General features: G+C 35.6%; 1 protein-coding gene across 1 annotated transcript in view; it reads left to right on the top strand.

The window, feature by feature from the left end:
* The window catches only part of LOC127941409 (NMDA receptor synaptonuclear signaling and neuronal migration factor-like), a 36,978-nt gene extending 15,167 nt beyond the window's left edge, over window positions 1-21,811 (top strand). Inside the window, exons 5-15 of the mRNA XM_052536412.1 lie at window positions 198-203; window positions 4,644-4,696; window positions 5,048-5,137; window positions 7,900-8,030; window positions 8,238-8,321; window positions 8,773-8,806; window positions 11,761-11,831; window positions 12,081-12,160; window positions 12,268-12,370; window positions 14,253-14,328; window positions 15,209-21,811. Coding sequence (XP_052392372.1) covers window positions 198-203; window positions 4,644-4,696; window positions 5,048-5,137; window positions 7,900-8,030; window positions 8,238-8,321; window positions 8,773-8,806; window positions 11,761-11,831; window positions 12,081-12,160; window positions 12,268-12,370; window positions 14,253-14,328; window positions 15,209-15,306 — 826 coding nt within the window. The 3' untranslated portion in view covers window positions 15,307-21,811. The remainder of the gene's footprint in view (window positions 1-197; window positions 204-4,643; window positions 4,697-5,047; window positions 5,138-7,899; window positions 8,031-8,237; window positions 8,322-8,772; window positions 8,807-11,760; window positions 11,832-12,080; window positions 12,161-12,267; window positions 12,371-14,252; window positions 14,329-15,208) is intronic.
* The last annotated feature ends 2,821 nt before the right edge of the window (window positions 21,812-24,632 follow it).

The following is a 24,632-nucleotide window of genomic DNA, read 5'->3' as shown; positions in this document are numbered from 1 at the left end:
GACCTCAAGTACAGATGGCATAACAGGTGTCTCGCCACAAACACTCATTCATTTAGTGACATTTACTGTCAAACTGACTCAGAGAGCCATCAAGTACATGATGACCACACACACTTTCTTCAAACATGGTTGTTATCTGAGCTTTCTCTCTGTCTTCTTCTCTTCTTTTTTGTCTGCCTGACCTCACCGCTCTACAGGATTTCGTGAGTATCCCTTTTGTACCTTTTAAATGTCACAAAATGACAGTGAGTGATGTCAAACGCTAGCTTCTCCAACACTGCCTACCCTGCCATCCCTTCAGTCTTACCAATTTAGCTCTATTTACTATATGCAACAGTGTTTGAAATAAATAAGAAATACAAGAAAAAAAATAATAATATTCCTATCCGGATGGGATTATGTAACCCCTCTCTCCCGGGTCCTCACCGCCACATCTCCTTCTCATTCCGAGTGGTTTTCGAATTCAGGCATGGAAGGCAGACACACTAACTAGGAATATTTGTTGTTGTAGTATTTTTTTTTCTTGTATTTCTTATTTATTTCAAACACTTTCAAATATTGTAAAGACTGCAGCCACTAGGGCATCTCTTGAGATCAGGGGAGTGAGGTTTACCTGCACAGCACTTACTTACGGGCCTCTGTTACACTCACGCCCCTAAACCTAACTCCCACCCGGGTCACGGCACCAATGTAACCTTTCTCTCCCGTGTCCTCACCGCCACACCTCGTTCTTGTTCCGAGTGGGTCTCAAACCACTGCCATTTCACCAATGTCAAGTTGATGAAACTGAAGTAAAATGGTTTTACATTGATGTATAAATGAAGCACAATGCGATTGGATTGAAAACCTGAGGGAGAGATTGATGCTGTTGCTTTAGTGGTGTGATATGCAGCAGTGCATTTAAATTCGGGATATGGCTTAGAAAAACATTTGATAGGCTGGTCTGGATAATTCTGATTACCTCAGCCAGAGACACACATTGTCTTGGATGGCTTAGAAATGCTGACAGATGATGATGTCGATCATTTTTCAAGTTGAGTTTAGCTAGAAATGTTAAGAGTCCCTCATCTATCTATCTATCTATCTATCTATCTACACACCTATGTCTATGGCTGTCGTTCTATCTGAAGCAAAGAGATATGTATCAATTTCAATATAGATATTTTGTCTGAGGACATGGCACGTTCATTATTCTTAGACATGAACCACCTTAAGCAGTTTAGCCTTCAATTTGCTGTGTAGTTGGGCTGAGATGAGAGTCAGATTCGAAGGCTTACCTCCATGGTTACAACACATCTTGAAATTGCTTTTTGCCTCACTGCCATGAACCAACTTACTGTTGTGAAACCAAGGCGTGACTGAACTATGCAAGTTGAGAGGAAAATTGCAATAGTTTTCAACCTCAGAAATAGTTTTTTTTTTTTTTTTTTTGGAAGAAAAATGGTCCAACCGATGTGCAAAATAAATTCTAGACATTTTCAATGCTAAATATAATTAGCAATGTTCAGAGTAATACACATATTAAAATGCAAATTAATTAAAATGCTTTTTAACTATATCACAGACTTTTCTGCACTGATTCACAGTGCAACCTTTGCCAGCTGGTTATTTAATAATATAGTTGTAATACTAATTTGGTTACTGAAGAAAAAAAAAACATGTTAAATGCAAAAAAAATTATAACAAGTGATAATTGATATTTGAGGTATATGAAATACTAATAAAAAATTATTAGTTTTTCATGTCTTTTCAAAATTTGCTTTGCATTTTAACCACACCGAATTGCAGCTTCTCCCAACTGGTTATATTAGCAGTTGATTGAATCAGTAAGTGGTAATCATAATTACCTGCTTCTCAGCCAATCAGTTTTAACTACTGGATGAGCATTATACTGTATCACCTAATTAATATTCATGAGTCATGCTGATAAGATTTATAATCCCATCCACACACCCACACACATTTGATCATTTCTAATTCTACGTTTACTCACCTAAACAGGAAAAAAAGAAAAGAAGTAGCATACAGTATTCTGATCTTTTAGCATACTCTACATAAAATCAATAAAGTCGTTTTTTATAGATTGTTTGGCTTTTGTTGTTTTGCTAGTATTTTTCATTCAAAGCTCTCTCTAAGGATCAGGGGTAATTGAAAAAGGACCAGATGGGCACAGTAGCAGTAGATGCTTCAGGAGTGTATTGTTGTATGGGGTGGTGTGATACGATTCTGGAAAGTCAAAATCCCTATGAGACAAATCATACCCTGCAATCATACGTTCAGGAGGAGAATGGAAGGACAGAGAGATGATGAAAGAGAGAAAAGGAGAATCTGCATGAGAGGAAGAAAAGGCAAGCAGACAATTATGTAATCGGAGTTGATGCTGTGGGTGGGGACGTTTGGGAGCCGGAGAGGTCAAATTGGACAGGAGTCTGGAGCATCCTGCCAGATGTCTCCCATAGTGCACAGCTGTTGTAGGGGAAAGACAATGTGGTATGGAAAAACACCTGAGGAATTGCTGAAAGTAGAGGTTGTCTGAAATAACACATACAGTAGTTTGACCCTACTGAACTTCCGCATAATAGGATAGTTCACTTGAAATATAAAATATAGGACCACTTTTTGTGACACATTTATTGTGCTTTTTGTAATTTTTTGGAGTGTTATCGTCCCAGTCCCCATTAACTTTCATTATAGGATATAAATAATATAAATAATATAATAAATATAAAATGTATTATAAATGCATAAATATGTATGTATATATGTATTTATTTATAAAAAAATCTTCCTATTTTTTTAAATAGTGAAATATTGTATTTTATTATTAACAAAAGAAAAGAGTCATATGTATTTGGAACTTTTCCTTAAAGATGAGGAAATGATGACAGAATTTACATTTCTCGTGAAATATTCCTTTAAAAAAGAAAATGGGCTTGATTGAGGGAATACAATTAATTAACAGCGCGAGAGAGGTAGTGATGAAATTAAAGAACTAATAAAGGAGCAAAGATTGCAACCATGGACAGAATGAGTGAGAGAATGAAAAGAGAGACCATGGAGGAAAAAAAAGCCTCTGACTCATCCTCAGTTGCGGGGGCGAGGGAGGTTTCTCTCTCTCTCTCTCTCTATCTCTCTCTCTCGCTCTATAGTGCACGTGGGTGTAAATAAGCCATAAGACGGACAGAAAAGGGACATTTCTCCATGTCTCCCTCCTCTCAAAGGTGGCCACAGCTCTGTCACATGTGTAAACAAAGTGCTTTTTATATCTTCCTCCCATGTTTCTGCCTCTCTTTTCCTGTCTCCTCATTACTTCCCTTCCAATTAGTCTTGATCAACAATGTAATTATGTCACAAAACAGGACACTTGTTGGAGAAAAATACTGAAACAGAATTTTCATAACACAATAAACTGGCTAGTGAGGATTTGCTTCCCCAGTGTGCTAACCATGCGTAGCACTGCAGTCCTGCCAAGAGTGTTGTTTTGGTTTAAATCAAGGCCCTAAAGGCCCAGCATATAGACTCGGACATAAACTCATATGCTTGCCTGTGCTGCAGGCCTATGAATGTTTTGCCCTCCAGTCATGTGACTCAAAATGATTGCTACGTGGAGAAAGCTAACATTCTGCTAGCATTTTCATTCGTTTCAATGGCATATTGCACAGTTTGAAATTTGCAGCTAGAAAGACTGTACATTTTTATTGCATATATATTTAGTCAACATTTAGGAATATACTAGCATACTTTATAGCTAGCCTCAAAGCTAACACACATGGACTAAATGCCTCAAAACTCAAATTTTGATTTCACAAACAGTTGAAGGTAACTATATCTTCCGCCACAGTAACACAGTAACACTTTAGTACAGGGACCAATTCTCACTATTAACTCGTTGCTTATTATAATGCATATTATTAGTATATTGGCTATTTATTAGTACTTATAAGCCCATATTCTGTGTGACCAAATTCTACATACTTAATCCTACCCAATACCTAAACCTAACAACTGCCTTAGCAAGCAGTAATAAGGAGTTTATTGAGCCGTAAAAGTGGTAGTTAATAGTTAAATAATAGTGATAATCTTAGCTTAAAATAAAGTGTGAACAAAAACACTTTGTTACTAAGTACAGCAAGAGTTAGCTTAGTATTCACAACAGCATTTGTGCATGTGCGTAGAGTATGTTTTATTTCTTCACGTCCCTTTGTTGTCTCTGACGCCTTTTCCACCCCTTTGTCATTAAGTCTACAGTTGTCATGGACATGTGTAGAGTAGTTAAGTTTAGAAATGTGGGGCATATGGCACAAAGAAAGTACACACTTGCTGGTTCATCACTGCAGATGAGCTCACAAAAGAAAGGATGTCTGCTGGTGTCTCCAAAAGCCTAAGTGGTGGAAATATTTAGCATTGTACTACAATAAATAAGCACTTGGGTTTTATATGACCTTCAAAATATGTGTGCGCTGTTGAATAACCAAAGGAAATCTTTTCGCGTTTCCAAGCGCAGTGTAGTGTAGTGTCACACACATGCTGTTTTCTTCTTGTTTTATCTGAAAAAATGTCTTGACGACCTGATGTACTGTACCTTCTCATATCCTTTCCTTCCACACTTTTTTTTCTTTCACTCCTCCTCTACTAATTTCTAGGAATTTCCGGAAGCATTTGAGAATGGTGGGAAGCAGAAGAATGAAAGCACAGAGTGAGTCTATGTGTGAGTGTACAGTATGAATGACTGCACAGCTCCATTTGTGTGTGTTTTTGTTTGTAGTGTACATGGGGTGTATTGCATGGTGGATGTGCTGTATTAGCATGTGCACGTGTATATTCTGCATGTTTGTGTGTTTGTATGAAGGATGATTGGCAGTTTTGTAGCATAGGACAATGGAATGAATGGACATTGAAGTATATGAGAAATGTGTGTGTGTGTGTGTGTGTGTGTGTGTGTAGCTGGTGGTGGTTGGTGTGTTTGAGTGTATGTGATGCAGCCCACAGTCTGTGAGGATCATTGGGCGTCGTGTGTGTGTGTGTGACCATCTCTCCACTTCACTAGCATTTGCAGAGCGCAGGGCGAAGAGTTTCAACCGATCCTGGAGCGATCCGACCCCTGTCAAACAAGACTCCTTAAACGACTCAAAAGACAGTGAGTCCATCTGTACACACACACTTGATTGCCAGCACTAGTTTACATTTATTTACAGTGCCGTTCAAAAGTTTGGGGTCAGAACTATTTTTTTTAAAGAAATCTAATGCTTACCAAGGCTGCATTTATTAAACCGAAATTCAGTAAAAATAATAATATTGTGAAATTTAAATATTGTGAAATTGAAAATAAGTTTTTTCTTTCTGAATATATTTAAAATGCAATTTTTTCCTGATGGCCAAACTGAATTTTCAGCAGCAATTAAACCAGTCTGTTCTGTCACATTATAATTTAGAAGCATTTCTTCTTATAATAAATTTTTCAATTTTCTTAATTTTTCAGGATTATTTGATGAACAGAAAGTAAAAAAAAAAACTGAATTTATTAGGAATATTTTATATATATATATATATATATATAGCCTACAAAAAAATCTGATGCCGATAAAAAAACGTCACTTTTGATACGTTTTATTTATCCTTCCTGAATAAAAGTTTTATTTCATTAAAACAAAAAATCTTAATGACCCCAAACATTTGAATTTTAGTAAATATAAAATCATTACATTACAAGTAGAAGCCTTCCTGCAGACCACTTGTATATCCCACGCATACACAGTCAGGCCGAGACGTTCTTCCGCTGCTCTTGATGCTGATCCTGTTTGTCTGTCTTCCTCTGAGCGTGGTTCTGTCCCAAATATGTGCCCCTCTCTTTCTCTCTCTGTGAGTATCTGTCCCGCCTGGAGCGTCTGGACATATATGTGTGTGTGTGTGTGTGTGTGTGTGTGTGTATGTGTGTGTATGTGTACATGTTTTTCTATCCTGGTGGGAACTTAAACCTGAATACACACCAACTCATGGGGACTCATGTCACCGTGGGGACCTAAATTGAAGCTTATAAATCATACAGAATGATTTTTTTTGTTGAGAATATAAAAATGCAGAAAGGGGTAGATTTAGGTGTAGGATTGGTGTAGGGCGATAGAATGTATGGTTTGTACAGTATAAAAATCATTACATCTATGAAGAGCCCCCACAAGGATAGTAAACCAGACGTGTGTGTGTGTGTGTGTGTGTGTAAGAGAGCACACTGTAGAATTCTGTGTCAGCATGTTAACTCTGTGTAGTTTTTCTTTGGACTTATTTTTATCATCATGTTTGTTTTTGCCACCTGTGTCTTCAGGGAGCCTGATGAATGATTGCGAACATTTGACTAACACTTGTAATATTTGTATGTTGGCTTTTCTCTGTCTGTTTTCTTTCTCTATAGCTGCCTGGTTTCTGTGGTGTACTGATTTTCTGATGGAGTTTTTCCTCTACTCTTTACGTACTCTTATACAACCACTACTACTGTCTCTCATTGCAATTTTACATTACATTTGTACTGTAGCTTTAGTTAGATGTAATGCTATGTATTTAAACAGCCTGCAGTCAAACAAGCTAATGTCCGTCCTGTGCACTCACTGTTCACGCTCTCCTCCACATCATGAGTAGACGTGCCCCTTACTGTTGATTGGCTACAAGTTTGTTATGGTACTCGGCCCGATTCGATTTTTCTAAAGTGTTTTGAAAAAATACAATACCCCACCTTTAAGAACTGAAGTAGAGAATAGGTAGAGATGTGTGTCAGATCCCCGAAATGTTCAGTATCGGCATAATATTTTTTTGTAGGCTATATATATATATATATATATATATATATATATATATATATATATATATATATGTGTGTGTGTGTGTATATATATATATATATATATATATATATATATATATATATATATATATATATATATATATATATATATATATATATATATATATATATATATATATATATATATGCCTACATGTCATAATTGTAGTCATCACATGTATGAGAATTAGGCACGACAAACACGTGAGCAAAACTGGCTCTTAAAGGGAATGGAAGATCAGATTGGTATATTGCATGTTACGCCCTAAAAACACCCATTACTCATTCAAGAGAATAGGGACATCCAGTTTAGACCGTTTTTCTGTCGTTAAAATAGCAAAAGTGGATTTGGACACGCTCTGAGTGCACCTGCGCCATGCGCTTTACACTTTGCGTTTAGATCATTAAAATAGGGCCCATACTGATTTTATGTGGATTCAGCATTAATTTGAAGATTGAATGTAAAATTATTGTAATGTAAAATTATTTTTTAAAACTTTAATGTTAGGTTGGATTAATTGCAATTAATTAAAAAAAAAATGTGTTACTAATTAGTAAAAACACTTTTTTTTGTTAACAGTAATAACACTACAGGACTTACTGTGCAATTACAATCAATATTGAGTGATCATAAAGTCATATGGACTACTTTTTGTGTGGTTCTATTTTGACATTTTTAGGAGTTGTGGTCAATATTAACTATCCTTCTGTAGGATTTCCTAAAAAAAAAAAAAATCTCTTCATGTTCCACATAAGATATATAATAGCATAAAGGTTTGGAATAACATTTTTGGGGCAAACCTTTCCTTTTATCAGTTTATGACTCCTAGCATGGAAGCAAAGCTGAGTGAGTGCCAACAGCTCAATTACTGCAATCCATGCAAACAAATTCATATCTTATCATGGTTCCATATTCTCTCTATCTCAACCTTTCTCTCTCTCGACCACTCTTTCCTCTTCTTATTCCTCACTTGTCTCTTTGTTTCTTTCTTCTCTGTGTCTTCCTTTGGCTGTCTCTGTGTCCATCATTGAACTTTCTCTCTCTGCTGTGTTGTGTGGTACCACAGGTGGGGATGTGCAGACGACCTGCGGACCTCCAGAGGAGAGCGGATGTGCTGAAGACATGGACTGGGAGGAGGAGAGAGAGATGGAGAGACTAGCATGTGAGGGGGACGACTTCATCCCTCCCAAAATTATGGTATGCAGCTTAATTTAAATGTGTTATTTTGTTTAATTTTGATATGATTTCATTTAAATACATTACATTTACAATGTTAATTTAATATATCATTTTACATAATTTTGTTTCCTTTTCACTCTAATTTACTTGTTGAATTAAATTCAAATTTTTAATCCAACTCTGAGTCATGACCATTTTTATTTCTGTCACTTTTGTATCTTTTAGCTGATCTCATCTAAAGTTCCTAAAGCAGAATATGTTCCCAACATCATTCGAAGGGATGATCCATCTGTTATACCCATACTCTATGTAAGTCAAGCCAGTCTTCAGTCTATATCGCACATTTTTACATGACACATCGTCCAGAAATCCATTTTGGTCATTTACAATAAAACACATTTTATTTGTTAGTGGATTTTCACTGAAAAGACACTTGAAACACAAAACCGATGCTTTGTCCTGTGCAGTAGAACCAAAATCACTTTTATAGGATGTGATACAAGAGGACACTTCACAAAATTCTGTCCAGAGGTTTAAACACACACAAGGGATGACCAAATAGATAGCAAACACAATACTGGAAGACAACACGTCCTCAACAGCACAAAGAAAAGCAGGAGCCAGTAATGTTATCTGGACCGGATGAGTGTGTATTCAAGATTAGAAACATTAAGCATGATATAAAGACTTTTTTCCTTCAGAATTAGTCTTATCTGTGAGTGTGTTTGTATTGATTGTTTTCATTCTTTTTTATCTCCAGGATCATGAGCATGCCACGTTTGATGATATTTTGGGTATGTAGCTTCATGTGTGTGTGTGTTGTTTGTTGATGTGTGCTTGCTGGGTGCCGTGTACTTTTGTGTGTGTGTGTGTGTGTGTGTATGTGTGTTTGAGCACTTTACCCCTTGCCTGGTTATTTCATTATTTCCTTGTGGAATGATGGTGGGCTTTGTATTGGTTTTTGCACTTGCTTAAGAAATTGCTAGTGCAAAAATTTCACTAGCATTTTTCAGCATAAGAAACAAAACAACTGGATTCCTGAAAAATGACTCTAAATCAGAGAAGTGCTTATAAATAACAGAAATGTTTTACCACAGTGACTCTGTAAAATCTGTGGTGATCAACGTGTTTTGGAGTCTAAATTCATAAATAAACATTTTGTCTTCCTTTTAAATGCCAATATGCTATTTATAATGTTGGTTGTTTGTCCAGTTGTTTGTGCATGACCTTTATTTGTGCATGCAGTTCCACTGATGCCATTTTTTCAGAACCAATCCAATTCAATAGCAAAAATTCTGAGTATTAGCGAAAACCGATCCAATACCAGCCAAATTTCCATACCTCTGTGTGCTGACCTGATCATCATTCTTTTGTGTGTTAAACACAATCTGCTTAATATAGACAACTTCACTTTAAAGAAAAATAACAAATTAAAAAAGTATATCATCGTCATTTATTTAAAAAATACTATTATAAACAAGGTAAGCGGATCATTCAGAAGCAAAAGTTACTCTAGAAAAATCATGAGTGTACAATAATTTTATCAAATCTAATTAAGTTGTAAGTGTAAAAATATTATTTTGTGGGGAACAACTAAGAGTATGTGTAGGACTAAAACTAGTAAAATGTTACACATTCATGAAAAGCAAGTAAATCTATTCATATATAGATATATACTATAAAATTAAAAGGCATCACTTTTAAATGTATAGAACAGTGAAGAGACAGCAAACACAATTTTTTCATAGTGTTGTGATCTAAACAGACACCCGGCAGAAAGTAACATGATTTAGAAATAGCATTAAACTACAGCAAGATAATGCCCTTTTATGCAAAACCATTAATCTATATCCAAAGACCCTTCTGTCAAGCAGCTCCTGAAATTTGTAGATGACACTATCATCATTGGCTGCTTACAGACAGGAGGTTAAAGAGCTGGCTGTCTGGTGCAGTTTTAGCAACCTGGAGCTGAACACTCTCAAAACAGTGGAGATGATCGTGGACTTCAGGAGGAACCTGCTTATTCTTACTCCCCACCAATCACCAGCCTGAACAGCACTGTGGCAGCAGTGGAGTCATTCAGGTTCCTGTGCACCACCGTCTCTCAGGACCTGAACGTCACATAGACGTCATTGCTTTGTCAGCTGAGGAAGTTCAACCCGCCACAGGAGCTGCTGAATCAGTTCTACTCAGCCATTATTGAGTCCCTCCTGTGTACAATCCATAACTCATCAAAAGACTACAACGGAGAGTCAGGACTGCTGAAAGGATTATTGGTTCCCCCCTGCCCAACCTCCAAGATCTTTACTCCTCCAAAGTGAGGAAAATGGCTAAGAAAATCACTTTGGACCCCTCACACCCAGCCCACTCTCTCTTTCACCTGTTGCCCTCTGGTCGACACTACAAAGCACCGATCACAAAAACAGCCAAGCATTTTTTTTCTGCCTGAACAATTAAAACTTTCATAAATATACATTGTCCATTATAATGGACACATTTATACATCTGAAAATTGAACATTTGGAAACTTCAGAAACCGTACACATAACTGCATATTTATTTAAACAATCATAAAGATATTATACATTTTAGATATTTCTCTGTATTTTTACTTCTGTATTATATTGCTTTGTTTAATTTTCAGCTTTCTTATATTAGTGTTATTTCATCTCTACTGTGTAATCATGTATGTTTGCAGTATGTCTGTACTTTTTCTGCACTGGAAGCTCCTGTCGCCAAGACAAATTCCTTGTGTGCGTTAACAATAAACATAATTGTCAATGAAGCTCTTTGTGACTACTGATGTAATATAATAAAATGATGATGAAACTTAATATTTAGGATTTAAAAAGCTTGAAAACTGTATAATATAATGAAGGTGAGCTTCGATAAATATACAGGTTTTGCTTGCAAATCAAAAAAGCAACAATGCAAGAAAACGATGCTTACGTAAGTTTTTTTCTTCATGTCAATATAATTTAATATAATATAATATAATAAAGGTGATCCTTAGGGAATAAAATCTAATCATTTATGGGTTTTCGTGCAAACTAATAAACCAACAATATAAGATTAGGGTGTTGCATGATTTTTGGAAATGAACTAATTTTCTTCCTCACTTAAAGCTGCGGTAGGTAACTTTTGACGCTCTAGCGGTTAATAAACAGAACTGCTTGCGTCTTGCGGAAGAACATCGTAGACGGAACTACTTCTCTCTGTTTATGTCTATGAAGAATCACAAAGGTACTGGGTTACTCCGCCGCAGTATCCCCGAAGCAATCTAAAATAGTCCGAATATAAACACTTATTATAGGTGCACCCTAGTGATTCAGGACAAGCTAAAAACACGGTTTGGAAAATGGATTCATGGTGTACTCGCTTATTATATACATTTTACTACATTTTGAACACAAACAAAGTTACGAACCGCAGCTCTGATTGGTTGATTTCTTACCGGGAGCGGTCCGTGGCAATAGGACCACTGGGAGGAGCCAGAGGAGCTTGAACTTTTTCACAGATTATCTGTCTCATATTCTACTGTCAGGACATAATGACAGGTTTAACAAATATGTAAAAAATATATATTTACAAAAGTTACCTACTGCAGCTTTAAATATTGAATTAACTGTCAGATCCATGATTATAGACCCTTTCATGTAAAGTAAAATTAGGGTAATAGGCAAATAGGTTGCGATCATGCATATAATGGCACTCAATGTGACTAGCATTGTGTTTGTTTTGTGTGCAGAGGAGATTGAGAAGAGACTGACAGCCTACAGGAGGGGCTGTAAGATCTGGCGCATGTTGATCTTCTGTCAGGTGAGAGAAAAACAAAGCCAACAAATGCACAAGAAAATGAGACTGTAAGTGCACCAGAGCGAATCTGCGGTGTCTCAGTTTGATGATTTGGGTTTGATTTTGCATAATGGTTGTGTGTTCAGATGCACAATAATTCTCAGGTGTCTCTCTCTCTCTCTTCTCTCTCAGTTCAGAGGGCAGTGTTCTGGTCTTCTGTTTCTTTGAGTTTGATGTTATGTAAGGTCTCAAATGTGTAATTTTCTTTCTCAGGGCGGCCCGGGGCACCTGTACCTGCTGAAGAATAAAGTGGCCACTTTTGCCAAGGTCGAGAAAGAGGAAGACATGAGCCAGTGAGTAAGATCCATAGAAAAGCCTCGTCTTGATATCCCTTTAGTGTTTAATAAAAAGAGAACTATTATCTGAGTGATTCGCTCATGTGTTTGTGGTGTACTTGCAGGTTTTGGAAACGTCTGAGTCGGTTTATGAGCAAAGTGAATCCAGAGCCAAACCTCATCCACATCATGGGTTGCTACGTCCTGGGCAATCCGAATGGAGAGAAGGTATTTTAAGTTCTGAAACAGCAAGTCCACAGTATTTATGTAATGAGTTTCTGCATTATATTTAGAAATGATCCCTTTGGGGCATGCTGTGGCCATGTTCGGTTCTCATCTCTTTAGACACAGGCATGCATCTCTCAATTTCTCTATATAACAGATCTCTGTCTATCACCATCATGCCTGACAGCATTTTTTCCCCTGGTTATATAACTTAAAATAACCCTTTCCTGTCCAGTACTGAATCTTTCATAGATCTCAAGCTTCTATGTTTATGCCTCAGTGCTCTGTAACCATCTATTCATAGCAGTTTGTGGAAGTGTTCTTACTCTTTCCTGTCAAGTGCACTTTAGTTTCTGGAAATACTTCATATTATCTTATTTTAATGTAATGAATCCAAATTTGACTTCGGTGATTGTTCAGAAGTTGGTCAAAAATTACATTGAAGATTTGTGTAATATTTAAATAAAACAATTTAATAAAAAAAAAATTGTTACATAAAATAAATGTTAACTGAAATAAATCTCAAAATATCAATACATATTTTTTTAACTAAAATAATATAATCATTACAAATGTTTTTGAGCGACAAATTATATATATATATATATATATATATATATATATATATATATATATATATATATATATTATATATTTAAAAAAACATATATCTAAGCTAGTTGCCAAGGCATAACTTTACATTTCTTTTAGTTTAAGTACTGAAATACACAGTGTATATTTAATTAGCCTACCAAAAAATCTCATGCATTGCAATCCTTTAATTTTTTTTAATTTTGTGTGCTGCTGTGCGTCCCTGTGTTTAATAAGCAATGTGTACGCTCTTTAAATAAAATAGAAAAAATTGCGCCAGACTTTAGACCAGGTTTGAGCTGGTCTATGGCATAGTCTTTTTTCAGCTTCTTAAAATAGCATTGTGCTAGCAATGCGCCTGATCACACCTCTTTTTTAGAACTGTGCCTTGCGTTGCATTGCGCCGGGTGTATTATAGGGCCCTTAATGTATTTCCAAACCATTAAAAAAATCCCAAATTTCTGAAATGTATTGTAAATAAACTAGTAGCTGTGATCATCAACATCAAAATAAATCGGAGATTTCCTTGAGACTTGGATGCAAATCTCCATCTGTCCTTTAGGGTCGGCCTTGACTTTCAGCTCATTCCGTCTGTTTGGTAACAAGTGTTATATGACAGGAACCCCGAGATTACACCCCAGGGACACATTCATGCAGCCCCTGGAACCTAATGTACGAATGCGTTTCTATGGAGACGGGTTCAGCGTAAATCTCATTCGCTGTGTGTCATTGCCCAAGAGGCGCCCCCATTCCCGAGAACTGCGTTCGTTTGCATGCTTGTGATTGACACAAGGAGGATGACTGACTTGTGTGAGTTTGTGAACGCATGCTGGGTTATCTGCCGACAGAATTTGGCCTTCGCAAGTGAATATCAATGTACGTTTTTCTCAAAGGAGAGCTCTATGAATATTGCAGCATTTGTTTGTGAGGTCCCCCTTAGCGTTGTAGTCACGTTTCATCTTTATTCTCTTTGTAAGGCACTGGCGTCCCTCACAGGATGAGCAGGAAGAGAAAATCTGTGTGTGTGTAAATTCATCTTTAATCTCTGTCTGGGTTCTGAAGCCTCTCAGAGTGTTGCATGGATGTTAAGATCTTAACTGGGTTCCTTTGAAGCTTCTCGTTTGCCTTTCCAGTTGCCCGTGTGAGATTTATCCAGGGCCACAAACATGGAGGCTCCTGTTATCCCTAACTAACCTCCTTGAGTCAAAGAGCGAGTGAAGGAGAGAGTGAGAGAGCTGTGTTGTGGGAGAAAAAAAGCGGATTATTAATGTCTTGGCTTATCATGTGCCAACAGCTGTTCCAGAAACTGAAGAACCTGATGAGGCCTTATTCTGTCACGTTTGAGTCACCGCTGGAGCTCTCCGCTCAGGGTGAGACTGTCTGCGATAAAACAGCTGAAATGTGCTTATGCTCACACTCCTACACGCAAATAAAAACACATAAACAGACTCTTCCATGCATGATGTGAAATGTAGAAGTTGTTAATGGAGGAATACTGTAAGACATTCACTGCATGTTATGTAAAGGGATTCTTCACCCGAAAATGCGAATTCTGACCTTCACGTCAGTCCAGACTTGTACAGTTTAAATTTGTTCTGTTATTGTTTGTATACAAATAAAATAGCTTAGGTGAAAATTCAGCTTTGCCATCACTGGAATAAACTGCATTTGAAAATATATTCATATATTAATTTTAATTTATTCAAATTATAATAAATTATATTTTACTGCATTACTGTTTTTACTGTATGTTTTATCAAGTAAATACAGCATAAGGGACTTCTTTCAAAAACATTCTCACAAAACCTAAAACTTTTAAAGGTATGTGTACTGACACTGTGCATATTATTTAAGGAATTACATTTTGTCATTCAATCATGTTGTATCAAACCCATATGCGATGTTTGGAATGACATGAATGCGAGTATTATGACAGGTTTTCACTTTTTGGTTGAACTACGTCTTTAATGCTCACCTTTAATGGCATGCCCTTTATAGGAAACCATTTAAAGGAAGTTTAGAAGTCTTTCAACTGAACTTTACAACTCACCCCACCCATCTCTTTCTCTAAATCTTAATTGTCCCTCTTCATTCTGTCTTTATCTATATTGTCCCCCACTGCTTGCTGTTTTCCAATTACCGCCTGAGCAAATCTATATGGAAGTGTCTGTTCATCATAGAGAGACGTGCTCACATTGAATTCTATATCATGCATATATATCTTTCTCTGTTCCCCTATTTTTTTTTCAGGCAAAGAGATGATTGAGATGTACTTTGATTTCCGTCTGTTTCGACTTTGGAAAACACGGCAGCACTCAAAACTCCTGGACTACGAAGATCTCTTGTGACCCGTCGCGGGTCAGCGCGTAGCATTGTGTGCAGGACGTCCCACTGTAAAAGTCCGCTCCACCAGCTTTCATTTCGGAGCACAGGGGGAAGAGGAGTGGAGATGGACACAGCCACTTCGCTGCCATCGCTGCGCCTCGAGTATTGTTTATTTCAGCTCACCTCTGTGGACTTCGGCCACCTCAGAACGGTAACGCTCAACAAAACAAATGGTTCAAAACACAAGAGAAATCCGGATACGTGGTGTTTTTGTTCTCTAATGGAGAAAAGAGAAGCCGTCTCTCAGAACTGGTTGACAATCTGTTGACTGTTTTTGTTTTTAACTCACCAACGATTATCGCTCACTAGCCGAGACCGTTGTGCTTACAAAAGTGTCGCGCTGAAACATACCTACCAGAACACAAAAATGGTCATATATCAAATAACAACTAATATATCGGTATACACACAGGAGATACATCTCATGAGTATATAGAGTAGCTAAAGTCATGCAAATAATCTAAATGTCAGTGGTACACAATTTCATTTTTCAATGTTTATCGTCATGGTCTTTCTAATGAACTATTTTGAATAACTCAGGTTTTGGGATTTACAGAAATACTAATTACTTCCCTATCCCAATGTGTGGAAGTCATTTAGGTGGAAAGAATGTACATTCTGCCAACATACTTATATGTGATCATTTCAGAAGTTTAGGAATCATTTGTCACGTTTTGCTTTTGGCATAACTCATGTCTCCATATTATATGCCAGTAACAGTCCCTCAAATGTAAAACATACACTGTAGGCCCACACCCCAAAACACAATCATACAGTCCCTAAACTGAGAAATTGTGACTTCCAGGCATACTGTACAATAATAGAGACACTGACCTCAACAGTACTATAAGTACTACCATTCAAAAGTTTGGTGTCAGTAAAATAATAATAATAAAAAAACTTGTATTCAGCAAGGATGCATTAACTTGATCAAAAGTGTCAGCCATTTTTAATGTACTGTAGCAAAATGTATCTACTTCAAATAAATGATTTTCATTTAATCTTGCTGTTTGTCAAAGAATTTTTGTACAAAAAAAAAAAAAAAAAAATTCAGCACGACTGTTTCAAACATTGCTAACAATAAGAAATGTTTCTTGGGCACCAAATCAGCATATCAGAATGATTTCTGAAGATCATGTGACACTGAAGTCCGAAGTAATGACTGCTGAAAATTCAGCTTTGCATCACAGGAGCAAATTACATTTTAATATATATTCAAATAGAAAAAAACACTTATTTTAAATAATATTTTACAATATTCCTCTTTAGCATTTTTGATCAAATCAATGCAGTCTTGGTGACCATAAATCGAACCTTTACCCAAACCTTTGAATGCTAGTGTTTGTACTGTATACTAAAAAATATGACATCAATAGCTTCTGGCATTCACAAATAAGGCTGGATTCCTTTCATAACAATTGTGAATCATGCTTGGCTCCACATGAACCCTTTTTCTTGATGCGTGTTTGTTTTCATGATTTCAGAAGCCAGTTTCTCCCTAACCAAATGGTTTTGGGTTCACACCATCAGCTTTAGTGTGAAAACCGCCGTTTTTCATACTTCTCTCTATTTAGTCTAAAGTCGTTGGTGTTGGGGGGTCGTGAACAGGCATTATTCTGAAGGTCACTGTGGCCTTATGGGGCAGGATGTTATTTGATGGCCGTACATGGATAATAGAACCATTTAGACCTTTTTATGGCAGCTTGCAGGTGTAAACTCTATGCATTCTTCTTCTTCCATTAGTAGCTTTCAAAGGTTTGGAGTTGTTTTTCATGTGTATCTTTATGAATGTTCTAATGTACTCTGCTAATAAGCCATACCCTCTTACAGCAAGCTGCTTAGACTGATGGCTCTTTGATGTGGATGGCTTCAGGCACTCATGAAGAACTTCCATTTTTTTAATGTATCCACAATGCAAATTGGCCACTCCTTTGGTGTTGTTCAGGCAATCTTTAACTTAACTGATAGACAGAATGAGGTCTTGCCCCATGGAAATAAGTAAAGCCGCAAGTATGCTGCGCCAAGCCATCTTAGATATGAGAGGGAGAGGAAAGGGATTCCAACTACATTCTAAGAAAATAATAGCTACGTACCTTGCTAAGATGGGAATCATCTGGAATGCATTACATTCGATTTAGATATGATTTAAAGGTGTTTTTTACCTTATCCCTTATACAATTTAATATGGATATGTAGCACAACATAAGATTTATTTCCTAGAAAAGTATAAATACTGTGTTTCAACCAATGGCGCGAGTTGGGGGTGGGATTAATCTGTTCATTCAAAAGGGTTGTTGATGGGGTGTAACAATACACTCGTCTCATGGTTTGATTCGATGCAAAATGCACTATATTTCCTCAAAATAAGGTACTCTCACGATGCAAACAGAGCCAAAATTAGTTAAATAGAGAGTTCACCCGAATGGCAAATTCTGTCATATGTGACCCTGGACCACAAAATCAGTCATAAATTGCATGAGTATATTTGTAGTAGTAGTCAACAATACATTGTATGGGTCAAAATGATTGATTTTTCATTTTATGCCAAAAAAAAAAAAAAAAAAACACATTAGTATATTAAGTAAAAATCATGTTCCATCTTCCTTAATATTTAGATTTATTTGTAAAAAAGAAAAAGAAAAAAAAAAAAAGATTTTATCTCTGACAAATATTTTCCAGTCCTAACAAAACATGCATCAATGGAAATGTTCCAGGGTCACATATTTACTCACCCTCCACTTGTTCTAAACCTCTATGAATTTCTTGCAGCTGTTGGAGACATAAGATATTTTGAAGAATGTGGTTAACAAAACAGTTGATGGTAGCCATTGACTTCCATATATGGAGGGAAAAAAAAAACTATAGAAATCAATGGCTACCGACAACTGTTTGGTTACCCACATTGTTCAAAATATCTAAGTATATCGAAATATACACACAATACATATTGTCGCTATCCACGATACAATTTATTGCATTTCTGTATTATGATATATTATGACGCAATGTATTGTTACACCCCTAGTTGACGACATACCTTTGGTCATATATACATCTTTAATCACAAATGATGCAAAAAAAATGTTTTAGCGTACACATACTACCAAGATATGTTAGAAATTCATGCACTCATTTTAAAGGTACAAAAACTGTTCCAATTTGGAAGACATTCACAAAAGCTAGTGAAGAAAAGCTTTTAATAGTCTGCGGAGTTCGACTTAGAGTGTGTTCGGATATAGAATACAGTAGGGTTCTGTTGTCATACTGCTGTCTCTCTGGTCTAGTTGACACACCACTTCCCCTAAAGGCCTGCACCCCGACCAGAGAATAGGTCGCAAATGAATTGGACCTGATCCTTTAGCAATTCCAGTCATTATGGGGCCATCTGTGACTCACAGCAGGCATCAGAGAGCCTGGCATGTCATAGAGAAAGCGAGAGAATCTGCCATACTACAGACAACAACATCACACTAGCGGGAACATTTAGTGAATGTTATCTCGGGACGTCTAGTATGAACAGAATGCATCAAATAGAGGGCAGTCGTGTCACTCATCTCACTTATTACAACTGTTCTGTACAAATGGTTGCACATTTATTCATTTACTTTTAATGAATAGTGTTTCAAAGCTGTTTTGTTTATGTAGCAATATACAGTATGTGACTCCTCTATGATGTAAATGGTAATGTTTTGAGATTTTTTTACTTATTTATTACATTTATTATTTATTTATGATATTTATTATGTAGTTGTGCTGGACAGAAATGACTGATTGTGCAAAGCATTATTTTTTTTAGTTACTGAGGAATCTTGATTCTTCTACACACAAAGCTTTGGCAATGTCTGAGGAGTCCACTTTTTAAATTAATGTTATCTTATTAGCTTCAAAAAATATCTCCTAGTAACACTTTACAATAAGAGTCAATTTGTCATCATTAGGTGCAATAAACAACATGTTTTTATTAATCACTGTTATTGTTATATTATTTATAGACTTTTATAGTTATAGTTTTTTAATATATTTTTAATTGGGTTTATTTTTATTTCAGTTTTAGCAATTTTATTTTATTTAAATTGTATATTATCCAATTATCCAAAAAAAATTTTTTTAATAGGTTGTTAACAATGTCGACTATTTTATTAATATATCTTAATTTTATTCATTTGAATAGAAATATATTATTGTTCACTGTTACTTCATCATACTATAAATGAATCATGTATAAATAATGCTATTGTATAATGATGTTAGTTTATACCACCTGAAATGAAAATATAGTTAAATATGTTTGAATAAGTAAAAAAAAAACATTAACTTTGATTAATAAATGCAGTGCGTATTGTTTATGAAACCCTTTACATTAACTACAGTCATGTTAACAAATTGAACCTTATTGTAAAGTCATACCAATCTCATTTTATGCAAGATGTAAACAGAGATGGTTTATAGAAGGCTGACAAGTTCAGTTCCTGCCTAAATATCATGTATAAGCCAATCCCTAACCCCTAATCAAAAAGATTTGGTGGTAGAGGTTGACTCTAAACCAGCTAGTCAACAGAATGTGCATATGTTAAAATTGGCATTGCTTATTAACATAGTTTGATGTCACTCTACGTAGCCTCAGCTTTTGCTGTGTTTGGTCATTTAATGTATTCCTATTGTTGTTGGGCCTAAACTAATTATGTGTAAAAATGTATTAAACGAGCGGTGCTGTAATTTTTTTAGACAAAAGATTTATTTATTCAAACATATAAGGTATTTTTATGAGACTTTATGGACAACAGTATGTCGGTATTTGTTTTTATTCACAATTTTAGTAGCCTTTATTAGGCATTACGGTCAAGAAAGTCTATAATATCTGGAGACAGCTGTCTGTAAGCATTTCCATTCATCGCAACTGTACTTCCTAAAAGTATGTGACACTAAAATATAAAATTTTTGCTCATAGTTAGGTCTGCATCATGAGAAAAAGTTGATTCCTTGCTTCCAGTGAGAGTACAAGGAAAAATATTAGAGGTAGTATATACAGTATTATTTTATATCTAATGCATAGAAGCTTTTTTCAATGTATGTGTATATATATATATATATATATATATATATATATACTGTATATATATAATTGAGATATAAATGCAAAGTTGTGGTATCTAAACTCAAAATATAAAAATTTTCTAAGATATAATGAATTGTGAAATGTAAACTTGTAATTACAAGTAAGAAAAGTCCAAATTCTGAGTTAATATCTCAAAATTTGGTGAATTCTGAGAAAAGGTCTTGTTTTATTTAATGGCAAACAGGGCTTTCATATATGTGACCCTGGACCACAAAACCAGTCTTGAGTTGCTGGGGTTTATTTGTAGCAATAGCCAAAAAAAAATTAAATATGGGTCAAAATTATCGGCATTTCTTTTATGCCAAAAAACATTAGTATATTAAGTAAAGATCATGTTCCATGAAGATATTTTGTAAATTTCCTACCGTAAATATATCAAAATTTAATTTTTGATTAGTAATATGCATTGCTAAGAATTCATTTGGACAACTTCAAAGGTGATTTTCTCAGTATACATTTTTTTTTTTTTGCACCCTCAGATTCCAGATTTTCAGCCAAATATTGTCCGATAGTAATAAACCATACATCAATTAAAAGTTTATTTGTTCAGCTTTCAGGTGATGTATAAATCTCAATTTCGAAAAAATTTACACTTAAGTCTGGTTTCGTCGTCCATGGTCACATATTTCAACTCTTGCTGATCAAGCACTACACTTAATGCATTTAAATGGTTCTCTGGTCAGTTATATACCGAATAAATTTCTAACAAAGGTGCTGTTACAGGCCGGCCTTTCAGTTCACTCGAAATGCCCTTGAGTAGCAGAAATTCTCCTTAAACTTTAGTCTGCTCTCATGTTTTCTCTCTCTTTCTGCCCATCTCACAGCGTCCCGGTCATGTGTGTGGGGAAATTAGCAGGAGCACAGGTGTGCCAGAGCTCATTAGCTTTATAAGAGACTTGATAGATGGTTTGGTTTTCAGAACATTACACTCCAACCCTCTTCACATCATATGAGATTGTGTTTTATAATTGAAGACTATGAATATTCAACAAAAACACATGCTTTTTGTCTATTATTCTGTGCCACTTGAGAGCTGGAGTGTGTGTACCATCAAGGATAATACATTTTTTTGTCGTTTCCATGAATAATGATGACGTTATTGTTTTTGTTTTGTTTTTCAAGATAGGTATTGTAGATAAGAATTACATAACAGATATACCTGGTGTTGATTATGATCACTGAAATATCTACATCTGAAGATTTGTGTCTTGTGCATTTCATGGTGTAACTCAATCATTGTGCTGGAGATTTAACTCGTGTGGCAATGTATGCAGTTGCTGGATATTCCAACATGCTGGCACTGAGCGGGTGCAAAGTGTTTCTAATGCTTTTCTTTTCTAATAAAATATTGTTTCAATCATGCTTTGTGAGCCCTTTCTTCTGTTCCTCTACTGTTTCCTTCATGAATGCTATTCTTATCATTCTCTACCTCTTTTTCTTACCCGTTTAATTTGTCCATCTGTGCCTTTATAGAAAATCTTGCAAAATTTGATACATACAAACTGAAATTTAAATTATTATTTAATGAAAATCCTGACCTTGGCCATTGATGAAACTTTGATATGTGAAAACTGTAATTGTTAAAAGATAACATTAAGTATTAAAAGAGGATGCTAATTTCAATGCAATATAATTTCAGTATATTTATTATTTATTAGTCTTATTTATCAGTATATTTATTAGGCACCACATTCAGTGGAGTCTCCATTGTATTGTCATTATGACATCATTTTTGCATCACAAAAAGAAAGTCATCAAAATGTTATATGATATTACAAATGTTTATTGTAATTTTATTATATAATTAAATGGATAGTGTACCCAAAAATTTTCTTTACCTTAATTTTTCATCATTAGTTTTCCACTAAACAGAGCTATACAATATTTGTCATGGTCCATACTTGAAGTCTGTAATAAAGTCATATCAGTTTAACAGCAAGTTTTGATTAAATATTAGAAAAAAAAATATTATTTGTGTAGTGTAAAATGTTTTAATTTCATGTCCATTTTAATGTTGATATTCGATTTAATATTGATCTGCATATTTTTCTCCTGATCATCCGAATCAGTAAAGAAATATGCTTGACAAAGTTCATTTATTTCAGTAATTCAACTCAAATTGTGAAACTCGTGTATTAAATAAATTCAGTGCACACAGACTGAAGTAGTTTAAGTGTTTGGTTCTTTCAATTGTGATGATTTTGGCTCATATTTAACAAAAACACACCAATTCACTATCTCAGTAAATTAGAATATAGTGGCATGCCAATCAGCTAATCGACTCAAAACACCTGCAAAGGTTTCCTGAACCTTCAAAAAGGTCTCTCAGTTTGGTTCACTAAGCTACACAATCATGGGAAAGACTGCTGATCCGACAGTTGTTCAGAAGACAATCATTGACACCCTTCACAAGGAGGGTAAGCCACAAACATTCATTTCCAAAGAAGCTGGCTGTTCACAGAGTGCTGTATCCACACATGTTAACAGAAAGTTGAGTAGAAGGAAAAATTGTGGAAGAAAAAGATGCACAACCAACCGAGAGTACCGCAGCCTTATGAGGAGTGTCAAGCAAAATCGATTCAAGAATTTGAGTGAACTTCACAAGGACTGGACTGAGGCTGGGGTTAAGGCATCCAGACGAGTCAAGGAATCTGGCTAAAGTTGTCATATTCCTCTTGTTAAGCCATTCCTGAACCACAGACAATTTCAGAGGCGTCTTACCTGGGCTAAGGAAAAGAAGAACTGGACTGTTGCCAAGTGGTCCAAAGTCCTCTTTTCAGATGAGAACAAGTTTTGTATTTCATTTGAATTTAGTATTTCATCCCACCTCAGCAGTGCCACAAACTGATCACCTCCATGCCACACCGAATTGAGGCAGTAATTAAAGCAAAAGGAGCCCCTACCAAGTATTTAGTACATGTACAGTAAATGAACATACTTTTCAGAAGGCCAACAATTCACTAAAAATGTGTATATATATATATATATATATATATATATATATATATATATATATATATATATATTGGTCTTATGAATTATTCTTATTTGTTGAGATAGTGAATTGGTGGGTTTTTGTTAAATGTGCCAAAATCATCATAATTGAAAGAACCAAAGACTTAAACTACTTCAGTCTGTGTGCAACTGAATTTATTTAATACACAAGTTTCACAGTTTGAGTTGAATTGCTGAAATAAATGAACTTTTCCACGTCATTCTAATTTATTGAGATGCACCTGTATACTGTTTGCCTGTTCACTTTTACAGGGAGCAGACCGCAAGCGGTTTGAATCAGTGAACTCGCCTCTCTCCCTCTTTATTCATTTATTCATTCTCCAAAATGAGCACCTGTGGTTTAACTTACGTCAAAAACCCGATGAAATATTTGTTTTGGGGGGATTATGTAATAAGCCTTTTGCATAATAGACTCATTATTTCTAATGAGCCTTGACTCAGAAGTGTTATATTAAGCATTAAAAAAAGAAGCAGCGATATTAATTAGGTTCTCATAGCTCATAAATATTTATATATGTCCACAACTTAAGAATGTTATCTTATGTTTAAAATTTGTTTAACAGAATATATATATATGGTCAGTCCAGTACAGCACTTGCATAGTATTCCAGATTTTTATTTTTAATTAATTAATTTATTTATCTTTTTTGGGGGAGTGGGGGAGGGGGTAATTGGTGAATTTAGCCTTGAACCTAGAACATTTTGCAAAGGATATTGGCTAAATAAGTCAACACAAAAACAAAAAGGCCTAAATTCAAGCATGTGTCAGCAATAAAAATTATGTCGTTGTCACGTCTCATATTTTGTAATTGTATACTTTAAGTTATTAATGGCAATTTCTTTATACTTATTCATTACTGCACAATATGACAGAGTAATGGTGACCGCCATGTCCTACTTGCTCGATCTCCAAGTGGGATTCGAACCAGGATAGCCGGGCATGGGAGGCGGACGCACCAACAAGGCTAAAGATTGCAGTCTATAGTGTCAGTGTCAGATCTCTTGAGATCTCTTGAGATCAAGGAAGTTGGGTTTACCTGCACAGCATTTACCAGCTGGCCTCCATTCCACTCACCCCCTAAACCTCACTCCCATCCGGGTCACGGCACCAATGTAACCCCCCGGGTCCTATACTCACACCGGCTCCAAGCACTCACC

This window comes from Carassius gibelio, chromosome A21 (assembly GCF_023724105.1).
Source record: "Carassius gibelio isolate Cgi1373 ecotype wild population from Czech Republic chromosome A21, carGib1.2-hapl.c, whole genome shotgun sequence".
NCBI classification, from domain to species: Eukaryota; Metazoa; Chordata; class Actinopteri; order Cypriniformes; family Cyprinidae; genus Carassius; species Carassius gibelio.
Note: the sequence above shows the minus strand (reverse complement) of the source record. Positions and strands in the feature narration are given on the sequence as shown.